The 12,392-nt window shown below is 49.5% G+C and overlaps 1 protein-coding gene across 1 annotated transcript; it reads right to left on the minus strand.

The window, feature by feature from the left end:
• Positions 1-5,460: 5,460 nt before the first annotated feature.
• CACNG5 (calcium voltage-gated channel auxiliary subunit gamma 5) lies at positions 5,461-8,852 on the minus strand. Its single transcript, XM_009485087.2, has 5 exons — positions 8,645-8,852; positions 7,808-7,894; positions 6,897-7,037; positions 6,124-6,269; positions 5,461-5,718 (listed from the first exon to the last, which is right to left on the minus strand). Exons 1-5 carry the CDS (start codon positions 8,850-8,852, stop codon positions 5,461-5,463), a joined length of 840 nt encoding a protein of 279 aa, XP_009483362.1.
• Positions 8,853-12,392: the final 3,540 nt, after the last annotated feature.

Genomic DNA, 12,392 nt, shown 5'->3' on the forward strand with positions numbered 1-12,392 from the left:
TTGAACGCTTCCAGGGCAGTCCCACGCCATCCAGAGCCACCTCTCCTTTCCTTTCAAGGGTTACGTCCAGGGGACTGGTTTACAGTTAGAGATACACAGGGTAATCGCTGCAGCCATGGCCTGCCCTTTATAACCGCTGCCCGCAGAGGTCATCGTAATCCAAAATCTAAGGTATATAAAACCGTGCATGAAGATAAAGCAAAGAGGCAGCTCTTCCCTTTCTATAATCTACTGTATCCATGGGAACAGGTTACAGTTTGGTATCTACACAATAGCAATAGACAGAAACCCCACGGTGCAAGGGGAAAAGGTCAGCTGAGCACCCCAGCCATGGCAGGGCATGTGGGGTTGCACCCACTGAGCAGCCGGGATGCTGGGGACACCCTGCTCCCCACCCCAGGAGTCACAGCTTTAACGTGTGCAGCACAGCTGTGGTGCAGGCAATTCACAGACGTAAAAGTTAAAGAGCTGATGTGGTTTTCAGGGAGGGAGAGATGGCGGAGCAACCTGACCCGTGCAGCAAGGGATGCTGCAGCAAGGTGAGGACAACCCCACCAAGAGGCCCTAAAACTGAACGGGAAAAGCAAGGAGGGAAAATGCTGTTTTTTCTAGTTAGGTTTGAATGTCAATCTTTTGTGGTGGAAAAAAAATGGGAAGTAAATAAATAGTCTCATAAGGAAGAAGAAGAAAATAAATATCTTTCAGCTACTTTGCATTAGTGGAGGAGTATTTACTTGGGTGAATACTTTGCCTTTTCACACAGCATCCGCACCATGGACATGCCGGTTCTGCACAGCTAACGAGCTATCAGCAGGGAGGAATAAGACTGTTTAATTTCTTAGCACACCTTGAATAGCCCATGGGGCTAACTCACATTTGGGAAAATGAATACACAACCCTGACAAATAGTATTAATAATGCAACATGAGATCAGAGCGCTGCATACTAGAAACCTCCAAACTGCCTTCACTGTGCCTGAGTCAGCTCTTTACCCTGCCACAGTGATATGTGGCTGAAACCCACCCTAATAAAATTCCTTTGGGATTTGTTTTCCTGAAGCTGATGAAAGGGCACAGGTCTTCAGCCCTGTGTCCAGAGGAGGCAACAGCAGGGTTCATCTGGGGCTTCCCCAGTTGTAGGGATTTGCTTTCCCCCTGCCCACCCAAGCAGCAGCTCCATGCCATCTTCCTGGGCAAAAGCAGGACCAGGTTGCCTCAGAACACCTACCCAAATCTCACCTCACCACAGCAGCAGCTTCACCAGCAGCTGAAACAGCTCAGCAGCACTCTTGGTCTGCATCTGTGCCGGGACGGGGTGACGGCCCAACAAGGGTCCTTGCCTCACCTTAACCTTCCCAGTGGCTCCTCGCGTCTGCTACCAACATCGGTGCAAGAGGAGCAGCACTGGAGGCCATTTCAGCTATACCTCTATGTAGATTTTTATATATAGAGATATTTTTTTCCACTGTGCAAGAAAAATCTCTGGAGCCATGAGCTGCTCCAGCAACAACTGCAGGAGAACGTGACCCAGCACAGCCTCATTATTCCTGGCTACTTAATTACTGCTCATGATTGGTCTCTAATGAACCTCTTGCATCCATACTTCATGATTCAATAAGGGTTTTCAGGACACTCCTGACTAATGGGCAAATGGAGCCCGTTCCCACCTAGGCCCCATCACACCTGCGGACGTGGGAATGATGTGATGGGAAGGTGCAACGAGGAGAGCATGTCCTGGGGAGATGCTGGCAGAGAGGACCTTTCACGTCCCAGGAGATACGGGCCAAAAAATGCCACCCTGGGCATTTAATTTAAAAAACCCCAAACACACAGGGGCAGGGTGGCTGCCAGGAGTTCTCTGAGAAGGTCTCAGAGCGCCCATCTTCCCAAACAGCCTCCCCCGAGCTGTGTGGGCCTCCCACCCACGTGCAGTTTCTGCAGTTTCCATGCATCCCTCCCAGTGCCGTGAACTCCATACGGCACTCAGGCTGCGGGATGGATGTGTGTGCCGCGTGGGAGGCTGATGGCAGGGAGAGAAAAAGCTTCAGCCCGCTGCAGTCCTCAGCAGCACCAGGGAGCAGCAAACTGTGTGTGGATCAGGCAGCGCCAGGTTTTTATTTAACCCTTAATCTTGGCAATTTGCTCTAACGCTGTAGTAGAGCAGACACAGCAGCACGCACAAGGGTCTGACACCAATTAGTCATTCATGTAAAACAAGAGTGGGGTTTTTTTTTGCTTCTAAGTGCAAACAATTTTCTGAGAGGCGTCAGACAAGCAATCACCTTCCTACGGGCCCGTGAGCGGCTTGACTCGTCCCATCACGGGGGTGGCGAGTTTAAGGACTTCGGTCTTGTAGGGGTTAAACCTCTAATTTAATTGTTTTAGTTTTAGTTTAGTTTAAACTAAAATTTGGTTTATCCTTGAGCTCCACTTTTCATTTATTGCAATCCAAGTGACAGACACAGAAAGGACACAGTGCGAGGGGACACTGAAAAAGGGGTGGGAGAGAGACCAAAGGAGGCAACCGAGCAGCGTTATTCAGGGAGCAAAGGATGTGGCATAACAGCCATTAAGGCGGGGTGAAACCATGCCAGAGGACTAGGAGAGGTGTTTAAATGAGTAGGTGTCCTAAGGGGGTACTACAGTTATTTACTGAGCATTTATTGCTGTGGAGAACATCAGCCACGGGGTGATGCTCGGGGAGAAGGACCTTGCAGGGTGGCTGGGTGCCGCAGCTCACCCCACCACCTCGCCCACCCCACACTCATGTCTCAGTGCCTCAGAGGCTATGGAGAAGTTTCTTCACAGTCAATGAAGGTGTGATACTTGCATTTAGAGGCCCATAGCCTTCCACGCCAAGAGCTGCCGCCGTGCCGGGCGCTGTCAGAGGGACAGCAATACCACCCGGCAGCACAACCGCTGTTACTGAGCACGACATTTTCCTGCCCCAAACCAGCATTTACTGAAGCAACAGCAAACAGTTATTTTGACAGATTTCTTTCAGCAGTCCTGCACTTATGAAGGGCTTGTGCTCACTGGGTGAACGTGTGAACTCCTGGGCACACAAATGCAGCCACATTATGACAATCTCTCCAATGAATTAAAATAATTACTTTTATAATTTGCCCCTAGACTGTGCTAAACCTTCTGGGGCCTTGAGGAAGGCGTGAAGTTTTTTTCACGTCTTCTGCTTATGTAGGCAGACACTTTAATTTATAAAATGAATAATTCTGTATTTAATGAGTACAAAGGAAAATTCCACTCGGGGACAGGGACGTCTCATGATGCTACACAGGATTAACCACACTAAACGACTCCCCAGTGTGGAGGAACGGAGCTGTGTGGGACAGCCCTTGCGCCTCTGAGCATCAACTATTTTGGTGATCCCGAAGGTCTCCCTCCCAAGAAGGACTGAGAATATAAAGGATCCATCAAGGGGAAGATGCAAAGGCAACTGTCTTTGAGCCACCAGAAACCATTAACACCAAGCCCAGCAAACTAGATTGGGCTCTGGGAAATGCAAAATCATCACTTGTGAACTCCAGCACTTTCTTGGAGCCTGATTCACACCGAACATAGAGATCCCAGTGGAAAACTGGGGGTTTATCTGGGTGGGCTGAACAGATGAGGACCGGCAAGCTTTGTCATTGGCTGGTGGGCCTGGGTTGTACTTTAATGCTTGAACCTTCCGAGCAGCAAACCTGTCATGCAGCACTTAGAAACCGGGTTTTAAAATGAGAAAACAGATGCTTGAAGGTAATATAAAACCTAAGGGTAAATACAACTGTGTCTACAGAAAGATGCCCTGGTTTTAAAACTTAGCAAATTAGGAGTCAGTGACACTAGATAGACACTAGATATACGTTACTTGCTTATTTGAAGGAACTGGAGAGGAAAGAATCCTGTTCAAGAGTTGGCTGGATACACATCTGCAGTGAGGTCCCATGGGATGGGCGTCAGAGTCGATGCAAATAGTGGTGCTGAGCCAGGACTTGGACCCTACTTCGGAGTAGTTTACAAATAATACATAAGAAATAAATAATAGCAAAGAGGTGCAACATTCATTTCATGGTATGCTACAAATGAGGTTAAAGGTGCGTATATTCTATTTGTTTTAATTACAGTAAGACAAAACAAGCTCAAATATGTATACCAAGAGTCCTTGGAGGGTTTTGTTTTGCAGAAAGGACATTTTTGGAAAGGTTTAAAGTAACAAGAACAGAAATAAAGTTTGGACAAAGCTCTTTCTCCTGTGAGGTGACAAGCTCACGGCTTGCACAGGAGCGCACGAGGGAGCACGGCCTTTTCCTTCCCTGCCCTTCGTTTTCAATCAGAGCAGTGCTCTCACCCTGGCAGCTGTCAAGTCTTCTAAGACCAAAATGCCAAAGCATCATATGAAATTTTAAAACCTAAAACCTCAAAATAAGGTTCATGCACACACAAAAAGAACAGCTAAAATACCACATTCTGCAAAAATGAAATGTAAGCCAACGACTTTGCTACGGTGGACTAGTGCCATTAATTTCAGCTATGTCACTTTACACTGATTTGGGATCTCACCTTTCACCAAAATAACTTGCACTTCTGGCCACAATTTCCCCTAAATCCTGCACCTAATGTTTCCTATGGGAAAGTTTTCAGTATTTTTCCACTCAGTGCTGCACTGAACTTCTGCCAGTCTCTTCAGACCTCCAGTCTATGGGATGACAGAGGAAATTTGGGTGCTGAGCTACCCCAACAGCCCAGACACCCCACAGCTGTAGTGCCTCCAGTCTAACATGGGACATTTAATGCAACAGCTTGCAAGTGGCCGTAGAGAAACAACAACCTACTTGTGTCTAAGCCTGCTGAGGTATAGTCGTGAAAGATGGCTATTTCCCGTTACAGCCTGGTTAAAAGTGGTATCCAGCAACAAGAGATATCGATCAGTAAATATTGAATCAAGACAAAGTTTATATTTTTCTAATGATGGCTATTTCTTGAAAATTTACACAAATCTTTTACGCCTGCTGGCGCTTAGGCTGGTAAATCTATAATGAAATGATACAGTCAAATGCACAAACTTTTGCAGCCTACCTAAACCAAAAAATACACCTTTTTTTTTTTTTCCCCTTAGTTCTACTCTATTTTCTTTTTCTGCTCTTGAGTCCAGTCCTGGATTTATCCCCAAGGCAGAACTGCTGTTTGCTCAGCAGGGTGAGCTGAAAGAAGAGAACTTTGGAGAGATTTTTAGTTATGCAGGGAAGAATTAAAAAAAAAAAAAAAAAAAAGGAAGGAAAATATCCCAGTTCTCTAGGTTATATTATTGGTTATATAACCAATCTCTCTGGTTATATTTATGCTCCTATAAATAGAGAATTGCCCTGAAAGAGTGGCCTAAAAAAAAAAAAAGAAGACAAACGGAGTCAGGACATGGCGACCGTCGGCGCTTGGGTGGGAGTGGGCGCAGGAGTGGCGGGGCTCAGCACGGGGACGAGGACATCTGGTCGTAGTCGGGGCACTTGAGCAGCGCCGGGTAGTTACTGTTCATCTGCAGGGACGCCTCGCTGGAGATATCCGAAGGGCTGCGTCCCCGCACCCACGCATCCGGGTGCAGGAACTGCCCCGAGTAGTCGGAGCAGTTGCTCAGCCGCGGACGGTAGAAGCCGGGGTGAGGTCGGTAGATGTCCTCGGCCGTGTAGCGCTTCATGAACAGGTAAACGGACATCACCCCGGCGCTCTGCAGGAGAGAGAGACACGGCCTGACGCTCGTCCTGCTAACAGCTGCCTTCTCCGCCACCAGCAAAACAGAACAAAAATACAAATCGCTTTTTTTTGCACTGCTGCTGATGCACAGGGGTTCCCGAGGACAGTCACTTCACTGCCCTCTGCCCTGGGTTCCTGCAGTAAATAACGTGGCACAACCATGTCTCCTCCTCTGCATCCGTGCTCGGCATCGAATTGTGCGCAAATGCCCCATCAGCGCTCCAGGCTTGGAGCATATGTCTCCCACCATACCACATATCTGCTCTCATAGCCTACCCTTAAACCCCATCTGAGCGCTCGTTTTGCTCACAGCCTCAATGCTCCCCCCAGCCCGAGAACGGGATACACTCAATACAGGGATGTGACATCTCCTGGGTACCTCCGTGAGAAGGAACGAGATGGCCGAGAAGGCAAATGACCATCCGTATTTGTAATTGAAGAACGTCTCTGAGTCCTTGGTCCTGTTTAGCATCTCGTCGTTAATGCTGGATATGTAGAGGACCAGCCCCACCACGAGGGACAGACCTGGGGAGAAACCAAGAAGGACAGTGGGAAACGCTTCAGGGATGAAGCCGCTGAAGAAGCACCTTCCTTTAAGATCTGACTTGTGGGTGAGAGTGTAAAACTGTGGAGGTGTGCTTGAAATAACTGGGGAAAGAGGTTGCTTTCCTGCTGAGCTAACCCAGGGCACTCCTCTCATTTCACTCAAGCCGTTACTGCTCAAGCAAGTCCATGTGCACCAGGTAGGAGCTGGCTTCAAAGCTCAGCTGTCACAGCTATTTGTTTAACACTGGCACAACACCATGAATAAAACATTCACTTGTCTCGTGTAGAAACATCCCGGCTGAGCAGTTTGAAGTTCTCCTGCGACTGATGTGTCATGAGAGGCGTCCTCTCTCCCAGCACCTGCTCCTGCACGGGTGGTGGGTTCTTTTCCCCACATCTCCTCGCTACTGCCACAGACGAGTTTTGCACCGGCTGATCTTCCATCCTGCAAAGCCCAAGCAGGCTGCGGGGCTGAGCCGGGAGCCCCGCGGGTGATGACTCCAACAGGAGCCACCACAGCAGGTTAGGAGAGCACCAGCAGCTACAAAAGCAAACGTGCGCAATGCTCGAGGATTTTCAGGAGAAAACCTGGCTAGCAAAACTCACCCGACAGGATGAAGAATATTCCCGAGACGAAGGCGAGGATGGTCCGGTGAGGCCGAATGTGGCCGATGTTGCTCAGGATGAAGCCGATGAACATGAAGAAGAGGCTGACCAGAGGGAAGGGGGTGGCAGAGCGGATCATCTCTGGCGGGAGAGAAGCAGAGGAAAGTGAGAACAGCTCAATCCTCCCCATACAGCATGAGAAATGGGCTCGGCTGGGTGGGACGGCTGCAGCCCTGCTGCTCTCTGACCACGTTGTGTCTTTCCTCTCTCCTGATCAATGTGGCTGCCCCTGCGCGGCTCCCCAGCCCCTGGCAGGGGTTCCCCTCTTTGCCACTGAGCTAAGGAGGTGACTCTGGCTGGCTGCGGAAGTGTCTGCTAACGTTTGCATTTCTGAGGGTTTCTACGTGAAGCGTTGCATAGGAAAAAAACATCGGAACCTGCATTTTTCTCTAGCTTCGCTGCAAAACTGTTTGCTGAACACTGCTATTTATTAAATCAGAAATGACTGCTGAATTCATCTGAGAGATGTGACACTCCATCCTTAATTCATCCCTCTATGTAATGGGTAAAATTGACTGCTACAGAATAAATACAGCTGCAAATTACGGAGAGGAGACTATAAAGCCAAACACTTCCATAAACATCAATGCTGAATAGCCAGTGACAGGAAATTATACAGCTTAGGTCCTCTGTGAGCACCCTGCCATTAAGAAAGGGATGTCCCCAAAAGCTTAGGAGCCTACTGGGTAATTCACAAAGTAAAAAATGTAGTTGCATCCTTGCATGGTAGCACTGTCGAGGAACTAGGAGCTTCTTTGGCAAGGACACAAAGAGGATTTCTTGGGGGGATTCCTAGTGACCCTTACGGGCATTGCAGGATGCAAAGAGTAAGACCCCACCGAGCCACTTACTCAGGACATTGACTGTGGATTCAGACGTCATCTGGATGTTCATGGGCATGACGTATTCGATAGTGAAGCACCGGCCACGCTCTTCACCTGCAGCAGACACAGACCGAGTCACACCTGCAGTGCGTTTGTCTGTTTATTTTTGGTGGGGAAGAGTGTGGCTTTAAAATTAATTCCAGTGCATGCATAAAAACAATCTTGCTTTTTAGTGCTGCTTCCATCTTGGGTGTCAGTGTTTGAGGCTGAAGACAGACTTCTCTTAAGTACCATCTCTCTTGCGCTAAAGGATTCCCTTGCACAAAAAAAGCGTGAACCCTGAAGCCAGAGGGTTTAAGGTCACCCCAGGAGCCATATCAGAGCTCCTCACTCCCCGACTTTGTCAAAGCCACAGCTGAAACTTTGTGACATTTCAGATCGGTCACTTTGAGATTCCCATTCCCTTGGGTTTTATTCAACTCCGTCCCTGCAGCCAAGTCGCTTCATCAAACTTGGCGCGGATGGAGGGAACGGTCCAGCTGACCTGAATCTAAATGTTGCAGGGACGAAACGGAAAGTTTTGAGCTGCTGCCCAAGGCGCCGTGGCCGCGGCACTGGGATGGAGCGGGACGGGGGGGCAGCAGGGTCTGACATGGCAGCAGTGAACTCACCCAAAGCCTGTGTGCAATGAACTATTAAAGTCGGGCATGGGGTGATGGCATTACTCAATTTGTGCCTAAGTTTAGAAGCAAGGATGGGCACAGCCTCTAAAAATCCTATTTTCCCCAGCCCTTTCCCATGGTATGATGCTGACACGGAACAAACATCACCTTACAGGGGACATTTTTGGGAGGGAGGCCATACCTGCCAGAAAGCAGACCCTCCAGAGCCCCGAGTGCAGCGACAGTTTGATTTCCGCCGTCTGGTTTTGGGGCTGGACGATGCCCTCCTCCAGGTAGAGCCAGTAGTCGGTGCTGACGGAGATGCCCAGGAGGCCGAGGCCGCAGACGGCGAACACGCTGCTGAGCAGGGTCAGCGCCTTCCTGCCGCAGGCGCTCATTCCCAAAAGCATGGGGGGGCCGAGGCGGCGGCGGGGACAGCTGCCGGGAGAGGGGACACGGCCATCAGCACGGAGCCGTCTACTGCTTTTTGGGGGAACGGATGTGTCAAAACTTTGCCCTCTTTCCTTAATTGCTTATTTAGGTCGAGCTGAAATAAGCCATTAGAGCAATCACGGCGTACCCTGACAGATGGAGAGTTTGAACCAAATCCCACCCGACTGCTGCCCCATGCCAGCCCAGGGTCATGGATGTGCTGAGCGCTGGGTGCTGGCGCCAGGATGGGAGCAGCGCGGGATGGGCGGGAGCAGCTCATCGGCTCCCGTTTTGTGTGCTGCAGGTGAATTCTTCCCGCTCCAGCCAAACCTGGCACTTGTCTCACCAAGGATGTAGCCGGACCGCAGCATCTGCCGCCCTCAGAGCCTTATCTAAGGGCAGCAGCGCGAGCCGTATCTCCTCGGCACAGGAGCCTGTTGAGGCTCACGGACACCGCATTCATGGATCAAGAGAAATACTTGTAGCTGCCAGACCGACCCCCGCTCCCGAGCAGCTCCGGTCACCACCCTGCTCCCCCCAGTACTGCCATTTTTCCTCTTCCAGGGTAGATTTACCCACTGGGGGATCAAGATCCCGATTTTTGCAAAAATGATGCTACGTTTATGCACGCTGAATGACATCAACAAATGCCTCAAAGCAGAGCAGCGTGATGCACTAGCCTGCCTTTTTTTTGCTTTTTATTGTGCTTGCTGGATGGGAGCTGCAAGCACTGGTGTTGGCTGAATGCAGGGACTAAACTGGTCCAAACTGGGCTTGTGCTTCGGGGGAAGGCAGGGAAATGGGGCCAGAGCGCTGTAGTCAGGCCCTGGGAAAACATTACAGAAGGAGGTGAAAAAAACTTCCCTCATTCTCCATGTCGCTTATGGATAGAATATTTTTTTTTCTTTCATTTCTGCTAATTTGTGGAATCTAGTAGTTCTCACGGTGCCCTGCAGACTGATAAAATGTCACCAGAAATTAGAGTTCTTGGTGCAGCAGAGAAAAAGTGCAATTAATAAGGGGGGGGGGGGGGAAGCTATAGAAATGAAAGATTAGAGGAATAAGAGCAAGAAGGAAAAGATACGCGCAAGGGAAACGGTCTTCTGGGGTGTGGGAATGAGGCAGAGAGTGCTATTGACTGCTTTTATAAAGGCAGAATGAATCACGGGTAAGTGCCATGTCATGTATATTTTCCAAGGCACGTTTTGCTGTTGTTTAGCACTGCAGACAATAAGGGGGGAAAAAAGAATATAAATCCAGCCAGACAACAAAAGCTACCAAATTTAACACAGTAGCAGCGGGACACATCTTCCTTGGGCTCCCTTTAAAATTGCACGAGCCTTGTCCACGCTGCGTGAGGTTTTAAGGGACAACAAGTGGGCGAAGGCTGGGGGCAGAGCACGGCGTTCCCCCACGGCATCCCACTGCCGGGGAAGGAGGGCAGAGTCCTCCTAAACACACGTTTCATTTGAAATGCCTATTCCCAAAATAATGATGGATAAACAGTAGAGCCAGGGCACGCATGTCGGACGTCTCCCCGGGCGTCAGCTTTTGAACCTGTGCAGGAATAGCTCCATCATGCCTGCACTCACAGCTGGTGGCTGCTGTCGCGGCACGCGCTGGTGAGCGGGCTCGTTGGAAGAGCGGTCTCGTTGCTGTTATCACTGCAGCAAAGGTGGTGGGATTTAGTGATTAAATCAGGAGACGCGGCTGCTGCCTGGGCCGGGAGATGATGGCTTGCTGTTCTGACACGTTCAGGAGGGCAAGCAGGCTGGAGGAGGGCTTTATTTCTTGCACCTCTGATGTAAATATATTAATACTTGCTTACAGTGACTCTCGGAGATGCTAAAAGTCCTCACAGCTTGTACTTACACTCGAAAGCCTCCAAAGATACTGTTCTGCCGTAGTTCCCTCATGATTAATACAAGCAGACGATGCTGCTAGCTATTGCTTGCTGCTGAACCGCTTGCGAGCCCAGTTCTCTCGGCAGCTCAGTGCTCTCGTAGCGCCCAGCCCCAGCACCTCTATAGCACAGGCGCCCAGCGCCCCAACACCCCGGTCCTGTGCTGATCTTGCAGCAAGTTTAATACCAGCCTGATGTGAAGGAAACTTGTAGTTACTGTGGAGTCCAAGTAACTGCATTTACCAAACAGATGCCACACCCAAGGCCTGGCTGCACCTCTAGCTCACTGTTCTGGGCAGCAATAAGAAAGAAAAGCAGGGAATGCTGCTGGAAGAGTTGCAAATTGTTGAGCAAAAGGGAGAAAGAGGGAGAGAGAGACTTTTATTATTGCATCCTACCCCGAGTCCAAAGCAGACAAGTACATCTTGGTAAGAAGCAGATGTACTTGCACCCTCAAGCGCTGCAACAGTTCTGACAATTCTCTCCCATATGAAATTAAGGATTTGGCTCTTCCTACGTTCACACCGAGCCGTTTCCCAGAAGGTACCGACCTACAGGAAGGGGAGCGCTGTCACTTACAGGCAGCCCAAGCAAATGCTCCAGCTCGCACTACTGCAAGCTTTCCACCTTTGGCTTTGCTAACGAGCCTCATTTTTAATGTTCTTATTCTATATAATACATAGAATATTTCCCTCAGCTCAAGAAAAGCAGGATGTGATCCCAGGAAGGACACCTCTCTGCTAGGAGCATGAGGAGTGAGATGTGCAGAGGAGATGCCCAGATTTTTGTTTCCTGAGGAATTAGGAGGCAGCAGCTGAAGAAGAACTGGTAGTTATGGGGCAGAGAAGCACGTCCTGCAAAGGCAGCCTTGCACCTTGATAGCCTGAGGACAGCCTTACTGTCAACGGAGGACAGAGACCAGCACCAAGGTGCAGCTGTTAGGGCGCTGCTTTACCCCTTCACTGGATGGGAAGATGCCATTTCCCAGCTCCTTATAGAGCCCATTTCATCCAGCAATATGACCAGGCCAAGCACAGGTCCTCTGGCTCATCTGTTCTTCTCCCTAACTCAGAACCATATTTTCTAGTTGCCGCCTCAAAATGAGCATTGTTTACTACGGGGTGTCTCATCCCTCGTGGCATTTTGGTGCCAAAATGGTAAAAAGGAGCTGGAATCTATTCTTGGCTCATGTATCATCAACAAACATCCTCCCTGCATATTCTTTGTTAATAAGGAGCTAAAAATCAAAGTAGGGAGTATGTGAAAGTCCAGATAAAGCCATTCAGAGGGAAATAGCTGAGTGTTTCCTGTGAGTTGTTGTTTATCAGCACCAGGCATTGCAAAATACACCCATTTGGCATCATTTATATTGGTCATTGGGGCAACACTAGCAGCAGGGAGAGGGTCGGGCGTCAGAATCATGCCTCTCAATTGCCTCATTTCTTTTCGCTCTCACATTTCGATTTCCATGTAATCATGGTTGCGTTAGAGAGCGATGCCTATTACTGTCTTGCTGGCACACAAAATTGAGCCCGATGCGGTAGGGGACAGAGGCAGGGATGGTGCAGCGCAGCTGCTCGGAACAAACCTTCCCCCGTGTCCAGCGCCTGGAGAA

This window comes from Pelecanus crispus, chromosome 12, assembly GCF_030463565.1.
Source record: "Pelecanus crispus isolate bPelCri1 chromosome 12, bPelCri1.pri, whole genome shotgun sequence".
Lineage (NCBI taxonomy): Eukaryota > Metazoa > Chordata > Aves > Pelecaniformes > Pelecanidae > Pelecanus > Pelecanus crispus.

Bases quoted from the DNA above. Each gene is read 5' to 3' on its own strand.
- CACNG5 (XM_009485087.2), bottom strand. From the start codon at position 8,852: ATGCTTTTGGGAATGAGCGCCTGCGGCAGGAAGGCGCTGACCCTGCTC. The intron at 7,038-7,807 runs GTAAGTGGCTCG...CTCTCCCGCCAG, and splicing joins ATCCACAGTCAATGTCCTGA to AGATGATCCGCTCTGCCACC. The intron at 6,270-6,896 runs GTGAGTTTTGCT...GTTTCTCCCCAG, and splicing joins AATATTCTTCATCCTGTCGG to GTCTGTCCCTCGTGGTGGGG.